At 45.4% G+C, this 19405-nt stretch overlaps 1 protein-coding gene and 1 long non-coding RNA gene across 9 annotated transcripts in view; one reads left to right on the top strand and one right to left on the bottom strand.

The window, feature by feature from the left end:
• The window catches only part of COL27A1 (collagen type XXVII alpha 1 chain), a 151792-nt gene that overhangs the window by 94648 nt on the left and 37739 nt on the right, over positions 1-19405 (bottom strand). For 6 of the 8 annotated variants that reach the window (XM_017745601.1, XM_017745603.1, XM_008642274.2 and 3 more), the window contains 7 exons: positions 15983-16036; positions 14004-14057; positions 9056-9100; positions 8154-8207; positions 5714-5758; positions 3378-3431; positions 1979-2023 (listed from right to left, as the gene is read on the bottom strand). In XM_017745601.1, the coding sequence (XP_017601090.1) occupies positions 1979-2023; positions 3378-3431; positions 5714-5758; positions 8154-8207; positions 9056-9100; positions 14004-14057; positions 15983-16036 (351 nt within the window). The remainder of the gene's footprint in view (positions 1-1978; positions 2024-3377; positions 3432-5713; positions 5759-8153; positions 8208-9055; positions 9101-14003; positions 14058-15982; positions 16037-19405) is intronic. The other 2 variants (XM_017745605.1, XM_017745604.1) reach the window with 2 other exon arrangements.
• Positions 4326-11337, top strand: LOC108449481. Its single transcript, XR_001865635.1, has 2 exons — positions 4326-5232; positions 10445-11337. It is a non-coding gene; the product is annotated as an uncharacterized LOC108449481 (long non-coding RNA).

The raw sequence follows: 19405 nt of genomic DNA on the forward strand, positions 1-19405 counted from the left end.
GCAACCTCCCCCAGCCCCCCGCCCCTCCTTGGCTGAGCACTCATCTGCTGCCAGCTCTCATCCCAAACAAAGCCAGGTACAGAAATATGTGTGATACCAACTCCCTTCCTCCTCTCTAGAGCATTCACCAGCTTTGATGGCAGCTAATAAGGGCTTCCAAGAGCTCCCTCCTGAAATGACAACACTGAGATAGCACAGGAACAGCAGCCACGCTGGCAAACCTAAGGGTGTGGGGATGGGAGAGACCAGAGAAATCCCAGAAGGCTCACGAAAACCCCAAAGCAGCTGGGAGGCAGCACTGGCCAGGAGATAGGTGTTGGGAAGAGAATCAGGTCAGCTGGCTCCTGCTTTCCATTTCTCCCAGAGACTTCCTGAATAACTGTGGATGTCACTTAATCTTTCTGTTCAAGCTCGGAAGTACAAATTGTCAGCATCGGTCCATTCAAGATTTCTTATTAAACCTGATATCATAAAACAGGGATGGAGCCAAAACTCTCTGAAGGAGCCAAGCAGAACAAAGGTGCTCATGCACAGCCATTTAATCCCTTCCCTAGATCCCAGCATAAATGCCTCCACGGCTGAGAGATTCCCTGCTGATCTCAGGGGAGCCCCTTGCTTGTAGCAATGACCGCCAGACCAAAACCCCTGCCTGGAAGATTACAAATCCTGGCCAACCAACAGCTGGAAGGCTTTGAGCCTGCAGCGTGCTCTGTGCAGAGAGAGCAGAGAGCAGAGCCCCTGCACCTAACGACAGCTGCTGTGTTTGTTTTGCCCTGGCCATTGAGTCATGGTTACACCACGGGCTCTGCACTTATTCATCATGGGGGTTTCTGGTGCAACCAGCAGCTTACAGAAGATCTGGTATAGATTTCCAGCACCCCTCCAAAAAATCTGCTTGACTGGTCCCCATCCCAGGCAGAGAAGGACAGGTGGGATGGACATGGCACTGCTGAGGTGTTTGCACAGCTTTCACAGTGAGAACATCAGCGAGCGGTGGGTGTGGACTCCTGGGATGGACTCCAGGCGAGGGGGGCAAGGGGAAAGCGCTGGATTTTTCTGTGTGTGGGTGAGTGGACATTTTGCAAGAAGCCTGTGAGTGCAATGATGTCCAGAGGTCAAATGAAACTCAGGCTAACATGAAGGACAAGGTGCAAAGGCAATGAGACACACCAGAGCTCCAACATGCCTGAGCTCTCTGCTGATTCCTGGAGCCAAAAGCTTTATCCAACTTCTGAAGGAGGCATACAGAACTGCTTGGAAGAGGGTTGATGGGGTAAAGTCTTTCCTTTCTGTCCTTTCCCTGTTTCCTCTGCTCATTTCAGTATTTTTCCCACTTGCTCTTGCTTTTTGCTACAGTCAGCACAGTCCCCCTTGTTCTTCTACACAGCTCTCACAGCTTTTTTCAGCCCTACCTGCAAAAACCTCTTCCTCCTAGCTGAGCTCTCACATCTACCTGGTCTCCTTGCTCCTCAAACACATCTTCCCCAGTATGTTACATCACCAAGGACAAAAAGGTTTCTATACAAAACCTTGCATGACACAAACCAGGATGAGAAAAGAGTAGGAGAGAGTCACAACAAGAAAAGGATAATGTGATGGAACTGGTGGGAGTGCAAAGCAGGAGATGGAACAGAGCCAGTACAAACACCTGGGACGCTGCAATAATGGCTGGGAATTAAAAAGTGCATCCAGGGAAACAATTGGCCAGAGGCAGGACAGGAGGGAAGATGTTGTAGAAGAAAATCTAAGAAGTGTAAGATGCAAGGGAGCATGGAAAAAGAGTGCTAATGCCTGTGAATTGAGCAGAGCATGGAAGAAAGGAAGAGAGCAGTATCTCTATCTTTGGTTTTCTTCCTGCTTGAGAAGACAGACATGGAAAGGTCTGTTTGAAGATATGAAGGGACCCAGCCAAAAGCCACATGTCTTGTTTCCAGTTTCATTCAACAACATCTGCATAATAGACGAGGAAAAACTTTACCGGCCTACCCATCTTGCCCCTCTTCCCAGGAACTCCAGGGATCCCCTGCAAGGAAAAAACACAGAGAGGAGAAAAAAAAAAAAAAAAAAAGAAAGGTTAAGAAAAGAAAAACAAAAGCTTTAAACAACAAATTTCAAATCACAAGAACATTAAAAGCACACATCTTGCCCCTCTTCCCAGGAACTCCAGGGATCCCCTGCAAGGAAAAAACACAGAGAGGAGAAAAAAAAAAAAAAAAGGTTCTGGTTGAGAAATCAAACAGCCAACCAACAATACAAAACAAAATGAGAAGAGAAAGGAGAATGCAAAACAGGCTAATGACTGCAGCATTGTTTGGGAATCAAAATTGACTACTTGCAGTCGGCTGCGAGAGCAGAAGACAATTAACCTTCACCCATTATCTATGGCCTCCCGAGGACACACGCAGGCAGCACCCCCAGGCTGGGGCTGTGCTTAGCAGGAGCAGTCATTAAGCTACTGGTCTGGAACCAAATGAAGGCCACCGCCGAGGCACTTGCTGCAGAACTTCTGTTTATGTTTCTTATTTAGTTATACAAGCATTAAATCAGCATCGCCAGAGTGCAGGGCAGGCCCCTCCCAGGCAGGCACACACATGCTCACTCCCACATGGTCCCAGGGCCTCTCTGGTTTCTGCAGCTTGCATTTGAGGGAGAAAAGCCTGGAATCAAACAGTGTTCATCTTCCAGTGACCTTTCTTAGGAGCTCTTGTAGCAGGAAGAGGGGGGTCCTTGGATGGGAAGAGATCAGGCAGTTGGGAGGATGGGGAGATGGAGAGTGGAAAAGCAAGGGGTGTCCTGTAAAGCTCTGAACACTCGGGTTGGGGAAGGCACAATGAAAAGGATGGGAGGAAGGGAGGACACAGCCACAGCTACCCACTCACAGCCCCATTCTTGACTGCCTAACTCAATGCAACTGGAAATAAAGCCATTTGCAGAAAGCTACTGTCTCTTCTGAGAGCCAGGCTCTTTGCAAACATCCCCAGTCAGATGCTGAGACAGAGTGGCTGGGAGGTCATTCCTGTGGGAGCAGGGAATCTCCATGTATATTCTCTTCATCCTGCCCCACCTCAGCAAGATGAACTGGCAAGGGGGAGAGGGAAGGCAGGTTTTTAAGTGAAGGAGAATATAGAAAAACTCCTCTGTAGTCAACAGTGAGGTCTGATAGCCCTGCCTGAAGCCTGGGTTCTCCTCAACTGAATATCAGCATTATACAGGGACACAGGTCTTCATTCAAGGGTAGGAAGAGGCTAAGGAAGGGATAGTTAAGCATTAGGCATGCTTGCCTCCTTCCTCAGGAACTACACATAGAGAAGGTTACATCAGGCTCTGAAGAACTGTATTCAACCAACACACCAAGGTTTTCTTCACAAAATACTCACTCGTTCTCCATCAGCCCCCGGTAGCCCAAATAATCCTGGGAGACCAATATACCCCTAAAGAAAAGAGGAAACAAGTAGTCAAATATGTTTCTCCATTAGCATCCAGTCAGTCTGTGTTTCCTGAAGAGCAGAGCAACCTCCAGTGTTGGTCAGTGGCAGCCATGATGAAATAAACCTTGAGGCAAGTGTATATGCCCATGGACTGCATGGTGCTGGCTTCCACGATGTAGTCCAAGGGCACATACCCTCACACCAGGGATCAGGAGGACTCCAGGCAGGAAGAGGACAGCCAAAAGAAACCTCACCTGGGCTGGCTCTACGCGTACCTGAGGGAAATGGAGCTTTGTTTGAGGTTAGCAAGAGCAATAGCAAAAGTAATCCACAGACCTACACCTCCTTTCATCTCTTTCTTTGCCTTTGACACTCATTTCCAACTGTTCTGTTGCACCAAGCCCTTTCTGTTTGTCTTCTGTCAGCTGGTGGTCACACACTGTAGCCCCTTCTGAGGCAAACCCCCTCTTTTGCCACCACCCTGCAGTCAGTCCTGGCTCTGCCCAAAGCCTGTCCCTGCACCACCAAGACCTTGTGCAAACCTTCGTCATCCCAAGCACTGAAGGCCCTGCCTGGGCTGGGAGAGGCAGAACCTGACATTCCAGGCTTGGGGGATTGATGTGAAGCTAAACTTGTACATCCACACAGATCCAAACTATAGGGAAACCACCTTTGCACCAACACATTTCACATAAAACCTGCTGCTTCCACACTCATCAGAAACATTGTGTTTTCAGGTTTCTCTATGGCCTTGGGGTCCTGCTGAGACAAGACATGCTGCATAAAACACTGTATTTCCCTTCCCTTGCCACAATGGCAGCCTTGTGTTTAATCCCTTTGCTCAGCAGCCTGGACAAAGTTACCTTGTGTGCTGGGCCTCTGCAAAGGCCCAACTGGTGCCAAACATGCCGAATCCAGAGGAAGTGAATTTCAGCTGGGAGCCTCCTCCGTGGCACCTCACTGTTACAAGTGCTAACATTGCTTTTCTCTCATCTTTCTTTCTCCCTCATCGCTAAATCTCTATCTGCCAAGCCCACCAAACTTTTTCACCAGTCCATCACTCCCTGTGTTTCCTTTAGAGACAACACCTAGCTGGGAAGTAATGCTACATTAAAATGATCCTGTCTGCCTTTGCCTCCTGAATCCTAAAAGAAACCACATAACTCCCGAACTTTTCCTGGAGAAGGAAAAAGTAGAGGTGGAGGATGAAGAAGAGTCCAGAAATGCACAAAATGCACATATCTTACCTTAGCACCCAATTCTGATTGACTGTGGTTGAACTGAGAAAGGACTTCCTTGGGTATTTATAAATATTTCAGTCCTCAGCACTCAGGGGTGCAACATGGAAAATAACTTCCAAATCTTACATTCTGCACATCTACCGCCCAATAACTACACAAGGCCCTGGTTAGAGCAGTGAAAGAGATGCCCTAGGGAAAACTTCAGCCCTTGCAGAAGTGGGGTGAGCAAGTTGTGCTCTCAGATTTTCCTCTCTCCTGCAGGAACTGAACATGCCATCTCCCTTCCCAGCTCAGGAATACTACTAGCTACAGGGTCAGCATTTGTTTATTCCTTGCAGTTTTCCTAATGATGAAAGCCAGCTGCTTGAATTTACTGCATATAGAGAAAGTATCACATGCTAGAGAAATGGGGGGAGGTGGGGGGGGGTGGTGTTTATTGGCTTAGAGTCTCATTGTGAATTTATAATTGCAGGAAAAGAACAAAATGTGATTAACAAGAGCCTTAAGAAGTAACAAAAAAAGAATCCTTTGCAGTGAGAATAAAACCCCAGCAATTATTTTTGGTGAGTAAAACCAGACAGGACGGAGATATTGTTTTTATTTGCACATGGCTTCAAGATGCTGGCTTGCTGTTGTGCATAATGATATAAATCACTCCCAAACCAGGCCTGTACCCAAATAAGCCCATATTCAGCGTGGTCAAAGACCACTGAACCACACTGATTGAAACTAAAGAGGCCTTTGGGACATGGGGCTTGCAGGCTTTGATAGGAATTTGTAAGCCATTCTTTCCTCTCCTGCAATGTGAGCTCTGAAGGGGCTGACTTTATCATCAGCACTATTGGGGAACCTTGATCATGGTACATTCCATGTTTAATTTTAAAAACTTAACAGTGCTTCAATAAACAAGCAGTGCACGTTTCAAATCCCCCAAACTCAACAAATTAAAGCAACTAGCTTCTGCACTGCAAAATCAAGCATAATATTTCTTGAGAAGCCTTTGATAAAAACAAGCAGAGAAAAGCCAGATGAAAGGTTGCTTACCCGAGTGCCTTTTGGGCCAGATTCCCCTATGGGGCCAGGTAAACCCTAGAACAGAAGGGAAAAAACAAAGACAAATGTGGACAAGCTTTAACTTAAAATAATGAGCAGTGCCAACCCCCCAAGCACCATCCCTGCATGGTTCTGCTTTAAGTGCTTCTTAAAGCTCTTAAAGCTTTAAGTGCTGTGTGGTTCTGCTTTAAGGTTTTGCTTTAAGAGTCCAAGGAGTATCAACAAAGGAGGAAAAAAAAGACAAAATGATACAAATAACAGATCTCCCATTGCTGGGGAGCTGGGACTCAGCAGAACCTGAGACTGCTGCACATAGTGAGCCTTCCCTGGGGCTGAAGCAGAGATTTCTGATGATAAAGACCACAAGGGCTGATGCAGTGGGGTGTCCAGAGGTTGTGTTACACTTTGGATGCGAGGCACAATGATGCTCTGTGCCCAACAGCTCTCCATTCATCTTCCTGCCTAAGCAAACACATGAGTAGCAAATGTATTCCAATACCTGCTTAGGGAGCACTGATGGAATGAGACAGTCTGATTTCTACAGGCTAGAAAGTCACTTAGCTGTGCAGGTACTCTGATATCTCTAACCCTTTGCAGCATCAGCTATGGAAAGAATTGAAAATTCATTCCCCATTCTAATTCTATGCCTAATGCTGCTCACTTAAAGTACTGCAAAGAAGTGTAAAAATGCAAAATAAATTTTCATGTTTATTATCTTCTAGCAAGGTACCAGATCAATTTTTTTTTGTTCTAGTTCCAAGTGTTGATGGGATTTTCTGGGGGGGGTGGGCGGGGAGGGGGGGAAGGCTAAATCCATATTTTCTTCAGCTGGCAGCACTGCAGGCTCAGCCTGGGATGTGAAAGTCCAGTTGTGCTCTTTCCTGGCTCTTGCATCATTGCCAAAGATTTCAGGCATCAGGGTGAAGTTACAATCCTGCCTGTGATGCACAAACCAAACCCAAGCCAAGCCCTCTCTCCCACTGCTGCAGAGCCAGCACAGCTGACAGGAGTAACGAGTAGTAAAATCTCAGTAAAGTAAACAGCTCTGATGCAGGATACACACAGCATTCAGATAGGCCGAAAAAAAGCTGCCTTAAAAAAATAGAAAAGTCACTTTCCTGGCCCAAACCACATTTTAAGAAGGCAGTTTTGTTCTTTGAATGTCAAGGCACAGATTTCATCCTGCTTATCTGATGGGCTGAACTGCTTAACAGCATTTATTAACCTTGTATGTCCAAAATCTCCTGGACCTCTTCTTATTAGTCATCTAACACACATTCACACCTAGGAGACTCTTTGGCATGCTCAGCTCTAAGAGCCTTTCAGAGTATGAATGGAGCATTTAGTCAGGTGCATAAAGCTCCCATCCAGTTCTGCCATCTGTGCTCTCCAGTGTGCAAGCAAGGTATCAGTTTAATTTTCAATTTAAAATGGGTCATGCATTATTGACAGTCTGAGGCAGAGAGATGCAGACTTGTTCTGCAGGTCTAGTTCACATTTAATCCAACAACCTACACATCTGCATAAAAAATTCACATCCAAACTCATGATAAGTCTGAAAGACTCAGGACAGAGCATTTGGGATCTTTGGCATATGCCTGGTCTCTTGGCTTAGAGATAAACATGGCAGAATCCAACATTAATGTGTCCATTTTAGAAAATCCTGACAAACTCACTTCACCACAAACTGTTATAGGGCTAGATGTTCTGTCCTCCAACAGATTCCATTTTTTAGGGTCTTACAAATTCTCCTCTTTCCTTTCCACTATTAAGCATCTTACATCAGTAGGACAACAAAGTGCCTAGTCTTGACCCATTACCCAATGCACACTCCTCCATTCCTAAAGTTGTCTTTGTGTAATTTTTTTCAGCATGAGAACAAAGACTTGATTGTCTTTCATCATCTTATTTGCAGCTGCAAATATGATTTTTATATCTATATTTACAGTTCATGCATAACGTTATGTGTGTGTATACGTATGATCATGCCAGTACATTTTACTAGTGAGAGTTCATCTAAATCTCCTCCTCCAATAATAAATACACCTTTTTCCATCCCAGGTTTCTAACTTGTCCAACATTAGATGCAAAATATGCCTAAAAGAGAAGGGTTAGCAGCTTGCAGGTATCTCTCTGCTCTGCTGTTCTGTTTTTTCCCTGTTATACTGAAGAAAAATCTGTCAGAATTTACTATAGAAATTCAGGTGTTATCTATCATAGGCACAAAATACTTTTTAACAATATTTCAGAGTTTAAAGACTGTATTATTGGTACACATCTTGAGGAGGAAAGAAGGAAAATATTCAGACATCAAATATTCAAATATACCAACATTTTCTAGAGGACTGCACTGTCCTTAGTGGGGCATGTCTTTAGCTACCTGCACACCCAAATCCCTACTGTGTGCACAGCATGATGAGATTTACTGCACCTGCCTGCCAGGATAACCTTTGGCACCTGGACTTCCAGCTGGTCCTTGTTCGCCCTTTGGAGAGAAAAAAGAAAAGGCACAAAAAGTCAGGTGAATGTCCCACTTGGGAAGTGTCTTTAGCTGCATCACTGTGGAATGGATTAACCCGATGCACATTTATCAAGAGGAAAAAAATATTAAGGGTAGATCATGAAGTTAATTAACAAGGGGGGAAAACACACAGAAGCCAAGTCAACAAGACCCATACACTAAGCAAGTGCTGCTGTTTCTCCTTCTCCCTTCATTTGCAGGGAAAGCAGCAGATAGTCTGGAACAAGGACGCTAAGAGAAGGTGTAAGGCTGCATCTATATCTGGCATATGGAACCGTTTTGCTAGTGGGAAAGCACTGCCAAAATTCTTCAGAACTAAATGGATTCATGTATAATATCCTTTAACATCATTGCTAACAGGGCCTGCTATTCATTGCCTTTTTTTTTTTACTGCATTGCAAACATCAAACTTAACCAAATAAAGAGGGGGAAGAAAAGGGGAGGGGGGAAATGGGCTTTGGGAAGGGAATGCATATACTCAACACAGTGTGGTTAGTAAAGTCCAGGTGAAATTAATGTAAAAAGACAAATAAAGGGGGAGGATGGTGAGCTGGTTTTTCTTCCCCCAAGTAAACTTAGCACGGCTGAGCAGTGAAAATTAGAAATTAAATTTAGCAACTCCAAGGCAGTCTCCTCCCACCATCCCATTGATGCTGGGTCCATGTGTGTGCTCAGATCCCAGTGTGTGCTGAGCAGCCCTGGAAGGAGCTGGCTGTCCACACCGAGCAGGCTGTACCAGAGCCAAACCAGCATCACAGCCAGCAAATCCATCCCTCCTTAAAGGTCCCCTGTTGGGAAGTGGGAAAACTCACCTGGTCTCCAGGGTGACCTAGTGGTCCAGGGTAGCCTTTATATCCCTGTCAAAATAGGATGGAGGAGATGAATACTAAGAAACAAAAATACAGTAAAGAAAATACAGTACTGGGTTTGGTTTTAATGTCTCTTTGCAGGTGGGATTATTGTTCTGAGGTGAAGCAGGATTTTAGACAGCATTAAACAATCATGCAAACTTTTATCAAGCTGCTTCGTGCTAGCACCACCCAAACCTGCTGATGTGCCCTGCTATGGTCTGGGGTGGTACATACTCCAGAAGGAATTGCTCCATGAACACATTTAGAGTGGTCTCCATGCTCAGATCTGTCTATTTGTAATCTACACCTTGAGCAAGGCTGCCCTTAATCCTCAGGAAACCACAGGCCCATAGAATGAAATGTTGGCTTTGGGCACATTGGGGACTACAGCAACATGAGTCACTTGTGTTTCAGAGCTCTTACTTTTGCTTTAGAATTTGAAATGCCACATGAAACACCAAAACAACCATTTACTGTCACAGGAAACTTTGATTTTTCTACCTTGAGCTTGTTCAGCTTCCACCTTTTCTAATCTAATTATTACAAGATCCAGAGGTCTTCATTATGAAGCTACTAAAAATTGTGAGCAAGCTGCCTCTCAACCTGCTCTCTCTGCTAAACTAATTAGAATGAGTTTCTTAATCCACCTTGCTTACTGGCAAGTGTTTCAGGCTTCAAATCATTCCCACAGGTCTTTCATAAACCTGCTTCAGTTTGTCAGTATTTCATTTTTTTGGGGGGATGCAGACACCGGAGCAGGACAAGGGCAGCCTGTTTGACTGCAGACTGAGCACTGTGTGTCTTTCAAGGAGTTTGCTTTCTCCTGGATTTACCTAGAGCTCCCTTCAAATAGAGTAAATTTTGTATGTGATTAACGCTTCAGGTTTTTTCCCTCTTCTTTATTATCTTGCTTCAGCTGTTTAAAACAAATTCACTTCCATCAAGAGAAGCAGAGCAGGAGATTAAACTCAGTTACAGAGATGACTGTTTAGCTGGGCTACCAGCAAGATTTAAAAAAAAAAAAGGCAGCAAATTTAACTTGAAACAAATGGGAGAGAAAAAAATAAACATGGAACAATCCTTGCACAAATACTAGAGAAATAACAAATTGCTTTCAATGGTGGATTACAACTGATTGTACCTCAGTCCCTGCTACTCACCCTGTCCTGGGCTCCAGCGCACCTCATCTGTCTCTGAACTCCACAGGGAGTGTCCCTGCTCTGGAAGCCATCACCAGGCCCAGGGGTGACCGAGCACTTGGCCTTTGGCTCCACTCACCACATGAACCCAGGACTGTTTCTGCTCCCAGGTCCACATCTCTGCTTAACAGCTTTTTTATTCTTCCCACAGGCTATTCCAGACCTGCAGCCTGAGCTTTTGCTGGCAGGGGGTGCAAAGCTCTCAGCCTTCCTGGCCACTACCCGCTCCCCTTTGCATTCCTCCTGCCTTGTTATTTCAGACAGTCTGGCCTGGAAAGATGTTGATTCCCTTCTCACCAGTTCTCTCCTGCTTGGCCTTGCTCTGGACAGAGCTGCACCTCCTGGCAAGGCTGACATGAAAGAGACTTGTTTGAACCACCTTAAGGGTCCTTTCTCCAAATGTTGTGAGAGCATTTCAGTCAGACATTCCTCACTGGAAGTGCCTCAGCAGCTCTTGGAGGAGGACCAGCACACAGGATTCCCTGCCCCTCTCCAGGAATCTGCCCCATGAAATCTTCTCCTGCTCATCCTCTCCCTGGCTCCTCCACAGGGGCTTAGCAGAAAGGAGGGAGGATGGTCCACCCTGGTTGGGTGTCTGGCCTGAAGGTGAGAGCTGTCAACAGAAACATCCCTGGGTTCAGCATCTCCAGTCATTCCCTGGAATTTAGATTTCCATGGGGTCTTCTCCTGGGACCTCTGCCCACTTCTTCCAGACTGGATCAGGAGCTCCATTTGTCTCTAGATAGCTGGAACACCAAGCTTAGAAATATTTTACTTTTCCACTGATAAGAAAGATGTGCCTGGCTTGGCTGCTCTGAACAATTCTGCTCCAGCTGGGTTTCTGGAGGATGGGTGTTTTGAGCCTGCCGTGTCCACCCAAAGTAGGTGGTGGCATGATGGTCCCTTGAGATGCTCAAAGCATGTCCTGAACTAAATCCTGCACCAAGCACCACATTGCTAGTTCTGTAAGTGAATGGCACTTAGGTTAAGTATGTAGACACTCTGCTACCGTTGTGTTCTATTAAATATTCTCCTCGCTACGTATCCTGGGCTCTGGAGTTTCAAATGTATTTCTTCACAATTTACCACAGTTATTTCTGCCCCAGGTTAATTATAATGAGGGAAAACCAGAAAAGCTCATATATGTTAGAGCTGGCTGCAGTGTGAAAGTATTTACCTGCTAAAATCCTCTTCAAATAGCAGTAAAATGACAGGGCAGAGGGTATGAAAACAACTGCATTTGCTCTTTTATCTGAACACTTCCTGATGATTACAGGGCAGTCAATACAAAGGGCTGTGATTTAGAAAGGAAATTGTGCTCCAGTGAAGAATTTACTCATCTATGATGATATATAATCCACTCTCTCCTAGCTAAAGGGATCATCCTGCACTTTGGTAGGAAATGTGAAAAATAAAGGGGCCAGGGAATGACACCTGCATACAGGATGTTTTGAAGCCCTGACCACTTCCCAGCTCTGTCTTTGCTCTCTGACTCTAATGAAGCTTTGCCTCTCTCACTGCTGCTGTTTTCTCCTCTGGAGAAATGATGCTGCTCTGCTGAGATCTATCTCCAAGGCAGCTGTGGTCTGCCAAAGCCAAAGTCCACAGGTTCATAGGCACCAGATGGACAGGCAGAGGGAACGTCCAAGACACCCTTCCTGAGAACTCCTGGTCTGCAGAAGCACCATTTACTCTGTGTGGAGAAGATGAGAAATACACCTGCTGCTTCTAAGGCACTTTCATGTACTCATAGATGTGTGGAGCTAAAACAACTTTGGGGGTGCTCTGAGATCAGCCTGTCCAATCCTACAAGTCCAATCCAAGTTTGTCAGCATTCCCAAGGCAGGCACTGAGGAATGAGCCACACTATCCAAAACCATATGCTGCTGGTTGTGGCTCCAGCTCATGCTGCTGAGCCAGTGGTTTCATTTAGTGGGAAAAGTATTTTATTTCTCCTGGTGAAATATTTTGCCCATTTGAAGGTTTCTACATGGTGTTCTCAGATCAAAGCCCTGAGAGCCCTTTTTGCAGCCCTTCCATGGAGTGAGCTGAGGGGTGCCCATTTCCAAGGTGTTGCTGTTTTCCGGTAGCCAAAATATGTTGCCCACCTTCAGCCAAGTACCAGTGTATTTTCACTGGGAGAATGCCAGCAGGGAATCCAGATTAAAAAAAAGATTTTTCCAAACATTCCTCCAACAGCTGCAAATTTTTTCTTAATGTAAGATGCTAATAAAAGCCAGGTTACACCAAACCCACTGCCAGACTAGTGCTACTGGGAGGTGTTTTTAAGCTGCACCAAGGAAAAAATTTCAACATCCAACTTGCTCATTACTTGAAGAAACAGAAGCATACCCCTGCCTTTACCCAGTCCTGTGGGAGTTAAGATCAGATGTGAAGGCCATGTGCTGGACTTGGGAATGTTTGTTCAATCTCCTATTCCTTCTCTGCTTTTTCCACTATGAGTCCTTGCACTCCTGACATTGCATTTTGCTGATCGTAACCACAAGGTTTTGTTTTATGAGCTGTTATACCAGGAAAATTGTATTCTTTGCACCCTATTAGTTAGAACTTGTTTGTGACAGCAAAAGATCCGTAATCGATCACTCAGTTGCTCCTACTCCACACAGCACCCCAAGCGTGACCAGCCTTGGAGTAGAAAAATAAACTCAGCCTCTCCTCTTGGCAATTCGGTTCTAGTATAAAGCATACAACAAATAATCATGGAGAGGGAGGGTTCCTTTCAGCCTCCTCCACACTCCACTCTCTCCTTGGAGTATTAAAACACCCGAGGAGGTGTTTGTGTGCAGCTAACTGACCTGAGGAACAGTGTACGGTCAATGGCCCATTGACTGATAAAGTGATTGAAACAAGATGCTAATTTTAACTGTTCAGTTTAGCTGTGGCAATATTGGCTTGCTGGGGAGTCATGGCCACTGAGTCCCACTCAAACAGCTTCCTGCAACAGGTCCAGCTTCCAAAAAAAGAAACCTACCTACCAACACAGCCTGGAACTGGAAACTCAGCTGCAATGCCCTTGATCTATGAGAGATCTGAGCTCCAGATATGGATTGCTGAGGCATTGCTGTGCAGGCTTGAAGGCATGGATACAGACACACACCCTGCTGCCTCAGGAAAACAGGGATGGATCTTGTGTTCTATCCTTACATACCCTTTTCTAGGCATAAATGTGTTGTTTGTGATGTTAATGGTGTTGAAGCATCAATATGGAAGCAAATAAAGTAAAACCTGACCAGTGCTGACAGTCTCCAAGCAAAATAAAGAGGGAAGGCACACAGATACTTTTTTGAAATGTGCTTTACCAAGATAGACAGCCATGGTTTCCTTGGAATGCTGGTACTGTTCTGAATCCAACCTTTGAGTATTGCTGTTGGTTGGAGATCCCTTTAGTTAATGCACTGGCTGCACCAGGTCTAAATTGAGCTTGCTGAGGAACACCCAGTGTCAGGGTGCAGAGGGATGTGGAATACAAAGAAAGAACAGAATTCTGTATCCAGAATTTCATTTCATACTCTTACACAGTCTTTAGGCAGTTGCTTCAGCCTATCTCCCTAGGTTATACACCTGCAAAATAGGCATAAGGCTCTTTGGGTGGGTACTGGGACATTTAATTAAATCTTTTAGGCAGAGTTAAAGAAGAAAATTTAAAAATAAAATTATCAATCTAATTCACTAGAAAAGTACACTCTTACCTTTCTACCAGGTGGTCCAGGGAACCCAGTTAAACCAGGTAAGCCCACATCTCCCTGTAGGAAGCAAGCAAGTTCTATTAGTTTTCAGCAACATTTTCCCAATGCCTCCTGCAGTTACTGCAATTATTTTGCTGACACCAGCCCCCAGCTATTGATATTTCTGGTTCTAATCACAACTCTTCAAAACCTGACTGGATAAGAAGTGTAGATTTAAACAACATCTCTATTAACTGGCTCATATAAATAATAACCCCAGTTAATTAATGGCAGCTGCTGCTGGAGTCCAGCTTTTCGCAAGCAGAATGAATGCGCTTTTTTCCCCCTCAATGATCTCATTCAGTCACATGCTTCATTCGCCTTTCAGTAGGCATTGAAATCGCCAAGGCAAGGAAATTTTAGCTTTTAAGTGTAATAAGAACAACAGGTACCTCCTGCCAAATCCTGTGATTTACTCTCACACTCTGCTACTGCACTGGCTCAGCCCATGGCTCCTGTTCGGATGGTGCTGGTGGTGTAATTATTTAACCTGCCCAGATGACACGGATTGAACCTTTGCAGGCTGCTAGTGGGAGGGTTTGTTCAGTGGCCTGTACTTCTGAAAAGGGATTGCATCACATCCCGCTGGCAAACCCAAACCATCACAGAACGGATGAGCGCATTGCTGTGAGACCTCTCCAACACCCAACTCGGCTGTGTGAGCCCACTTTGGCCTCCTCTGATCAGAGTCAAAAAACCCTGGAGTGTCTTCTTACTGAAATTTTAAAAATTTCCTGTATCTAGCTTGAAAATTAGGCATCACTCCAAACTCCTGCCGGAAACTCCTTATTCCTATTACTGCTAACAAATAAAACCTTGCTAACACAAGCTAAAGGCAATCTGGATCTCTCCCTTTTTACCAAGCACTGTCTTCAAGAAAACAGTTCCAGACCCTGCAGGTGGATGACTTCCACGTGATGCCACTCCAATATAGTGTACCAGAAATTTCAAAAGACATCTCATGCTGTTAAGTTAAAAGCATCATTTCAGACTTAGCCTTCTTAGTGTTTTCTAGCATTGCCTTCCATCTTGCCGTTGTGTGGCCTCACTGTGCTTTATGGAGGCAGCTGGTGTCAAATGAAGGGCCCAAGCTCCTTATGGCTGGTGCTTTCTATGAGCTGTGCATTTATAGCAAGACTTATGGTGAAAGGAAGAGAACCAGGCTTCTGCCCTGGACAAGAGTTACCAAGGATTGTGCAGGCATCACTGAAAGAACTAACTGAGGTAGATGATGTGGAGCCCTGATTGCCCTACTGTTCATTTCTAGAATTCTGTGAGGGCTTGTTGCCTCAGTAAAAATCACTCAGCTGTGAAACAGCAAAAATGGGAGTTGTAAGTTATTGAGAAGAATTAGCAGAAGTCTGATCCTTAACAACTGCTAAACCCAGAAAGCAGCTTTCCTTCCTAGCTAGGTGCTTTGTGCTGGTTTGAGCAGCCCTTGGTGGAAACCCCTCAGTGAGGTCCATGCCTTAGAAGCCTCTACCAAGAAACCTCTACCCTGATGGGGCTGCAGCAGGAGGCAAACCCCCGTTCCTCAGCTCCTCGGCAAGAACATCCTTTCCTTGGCCTTCAAGGTTTTTATTCCTTAGACTGGGATTGCCTTTTGCTGCAGCTGCATGCCCAGACTGTGGCTGTACCTTCAACGTGCTACTTGAAACACTTGGCTGAAGTAGCCACATGCCTGTGGCAACAGGGACTTCAGTTGGGCTGCAGATTGTGGATAAATTGGATGAACACTCAGACAACAGTTCTGTGGCAGGTGGCACCTCAGTGCACTATGATCAGTGAGGGCTACCTCTCTTTAATCCTGAATCGATGGTCTAAGCCTTATTTCCCAGTCCTATGTCTACTTGAGCAGCTGTGATGCTTGTGGCTGCAGTGCAGACTCCCTGTGTGTGTGCACAGGTCTAAAAGCCCACCATGGCCTCGGGGTGACATCTCACCTTCTGCCCATTGCGAGCTTTTCCAGGCGACAGGCCAGGATCACCTTTCTGACCCTGAAATGAAAAACTTACATTAGTGACATAATCCAAGGGCTCAGCCCACAGATGTGGTTCTGCTTCCACCAAGCCTCCAAACTAGAAAACCATTTTTTTTTATTGCAGTCTTCCTTGACATCCCAAATGTATTAAAGTGGCTGGGAATAGCTGTTTTGCTGGGGGTGGATTTGCTAAGTGATTGCTGCTGCTAAAGAGTTGAGTTTTAAACAGTAGTTGACAGTATTAAATTGGCTAAAGAAAAGATAACTGGAAGAAAGCAATGTCAGGACTTTTGATACTTATTAGACCAGACAGCTGCGATTCCTTCCTTGTCTACAACTACCATCACAAAAATAATTACCAAACCTAATACTGGGGCTAAACCATCCTTCTTGACAACTCACTAGATGCTGTTGCTTTTTTAACTGTGAGGAACAGATGAAACTGCAGAGAAAGTTGTACTAATTAGACACCCCCAACAGCCCGAGCAGAGGCTCCGAGGCTGGCAGAAAGCGGCATGCTCGACCTTAAGTGGCAGTGTTCCTTATTTTCCTCCTTAACAACCATGACGAGGGAAATTACAGTTTGAGGCTGTGATCTTCCAACAAACAGGCTGGACTCTCAGCAGCTTTTGATCATCTAATTCCAGCAGATTCCATTGGAAATCCCACTTCCAATTCTCAGAAGGTGGAAAGGTAATGTGAGCACCTAACAGGGGAAGAGATGCAAGTAGAAAAATCTAGAAGACACTGAAGTGTCCCAGGTTCTTTGGGTAGGGGAGAGCTAAAGCTCAGCACACATAACATCTCTTCTGGCCCAGCCAGGATGGGTATCCCCAGATCAGTCACTATTTAACACCCCATGAATCATAAGCAAGCCACAACCTCTGTGTGCCACATCAGCACAGGACAGCTGGGAGAGTTAATTAATGGCTGTCAAGTGAAGTGATTACAGGGAAGGGGAGACCCAGAAAGGAGCAATACTGGTTATTAACTGGCATTTCTCATGAGCAGCACAGAGCTCTGGCTACAGCCAGCTGAGCTGCTTTTCCACACAGCCTCACTGTAAGTACATTCCACGTGTACTTCCCACCTTGCACAGAGTGTAAATCTCCCCTTCTCCTCCTCCTCCTCCAGCATCCACCACAAGCTGCAACACTCAGGAATGAGACTGCTTGGCTCTGGACTGTAGGGAGCACTGCAGATTCAAGGCAGATGCATCTGCACAAATTCTGAATGAAGGCTGCTGGGTTTGCAAACAGTAAATGAAGTCATGCAGATAATCTTGCTTTGCATGCAGCTGTTATCAGGGCAATTCTCCCACTCCTTGAGGTTCAGAGCAGTCAGTGGGTGCTGCCACTGCTGGGAACAGATTAGAGAAGCCCTTGGGATCGCTGGGCATTCATTTCTACTCTGCAAAATTAATTCACTGCAGCAGGTAGACACCCACCACTTTCCCTAAATCTTCCCATGTGTTCCATGCAATGGCTTTGAGACATGGAAAAGAACACAAGCCTCTTGTGTTTTCCCCTGGGAAGCTCCAGATCACATTAGCAAAGTCTCTGCTTTGCCCTGGTTCTGTGCTCAGCACTGCTGAGACCATCACACAGGTGAAGAATTCAGCCACGAGCAGGGTCACATGTCCCTGAGATTAATCAGCAATGGGACCAGAGGGAACGGATGCCTGGATGTGAGGGCTGAAATTGTGGATTAATTGCTTGAGTCTTCTTATACAGAAATGGCAACAGGGGAATTAACCTAAATCTTGTCCATCACCAAGCCATAGAACCTTTGCAACAAGCTTCTCTCTTTCCCATCCTAATTTACTGAGAACACTTGTTCCTCTCGTAAAGGAAGAAATTGTTTTCTTCTGGTTTTTTTTTCCTACCTGGGAGAAGTTTAGAGCTATGCAATTTAAACATCCCAGTTTTGCAATCCCACTAATACTATTTTGAACATCAGTGAGCCAAACTGATGAGCTACCCTGGAGAAAAAACATTAACTAAACTGAAAATTCAATATTTTTCAAGCACATCCTGAGAGATACATCCAGTCATTAGCAAAAACACCCCTCCTGTCCTCCAGCAGCTTTCAGGTGACAGACCCAGTCATGACCCCAGCCCAGCCTGTGCCTACAGCTATTTCAAAGGTTATCTGCAATAATCGTTCTCTGCTAACCAGATGCAACAGCAGTTTTACAACTGCCAAGGACAACAAGCAGAATGCAGAAAGTGGCAAGAATCCTCCTTTAAGCAGTTTCACATCATGAATTGCTGAGCTAAGCACCACAGGCTAAATTCCCAGGTGGCACAAGCAGGTGTAATGCCACTGGAGTCAGTGAAACGATGCCCAAGCAGATCAGCAGGATTTTGGCTCAACATCTACAAACAGCTCTGTGCAAAAGATCAGCTTCCTAAGTCCAAGGAATTACAAGTGCTCAGCTCCAGTGGTGAGAATAAAGTGGGCTCTGCACAGGGTTGACTGTGAAATGCAGAAACACAACTAAAGCACTACAACCAGGCAGGAGACCCATAAATACATCCAGAGCCTGCAGTGCCACACCACAGCCCTTTAAAGGCTCTGGTCATTCAGTTGATAAAAATTATGCTCCTGGGTCCCTTCTTAAGTGACAATGACTTGGGAGTTAGTCACCGTTTCCAAGCTGTATCTAACTGGGAAACTTCAATTTCCTTTCTTAGATTGCTTGTTTCTTCCATGGGATTAACTGCTATCTAAGCAAGACCAAGCCCAGCAGCCACTTGTCGGCTCTCAGCAAGAGAAGTTCCACTTGGAGCTGCTCTGCCCTGTTGCCTAGGCTGAGCTCTCACAAGTCCATGATTTCTGCCACGTGCTGGGTCTATTAAGAAGATTCCCATCTCTGAAAGTGTCCAAGGCCAGGTTGGATGGAGCTCTGAGTGACCTGTTCTAGTGGAGGATGTCCCTGCCCATGGCAGGGCATTGGAATGAGATGAGCTTTAAAGTTCCAACCCAAAGCATTCTTTGATGATTTTATGATGAAGGCATCAAGTCCCAGGTGAAGGCCTACAGGCAGTTAAAACATAAGAATTAAAACACCACTTTTTGGGGCAAAGTCTGTCTTCTGGGACTGGTGTGACACCAGAGAATTGAAGGGAAGGAGTGTAGCCAAAACTCTGGCATCCGACACACACCTTCCAAAGGGCATTTCTGAGGCAGAGATGATGGAATCAGGGCTTACCAGGCTCTCCGTGCTAGAGGTGAACCTTCGCCGTGTCCTGGGCTGAGCTCCAGCTCTCACATCCCATTGCAAACCTAATATTTCTTTTGACCATGAACAGACCAATCCTGCAAATGGTGGCTAGACAGAATTAAAATATATCACAGAGCCGGATATATCATGGATGACACC

Source organism: Corvus brachyrhynchos, unplaced genomic scaffold, assembly GCF_000691975.1.
Source record: "Corvus brachyrhynchos isolate BGI_N302 unplaced genomic scaffold, ASM69197v1 scaffold59, whole genome shotgun sequence".
Lineage (NCBI taxonomy): Eukaryota > Metazoa > Chordata > Aves > Passeriformes > Corvidae > Corvus > Corvus brachyrhynchos.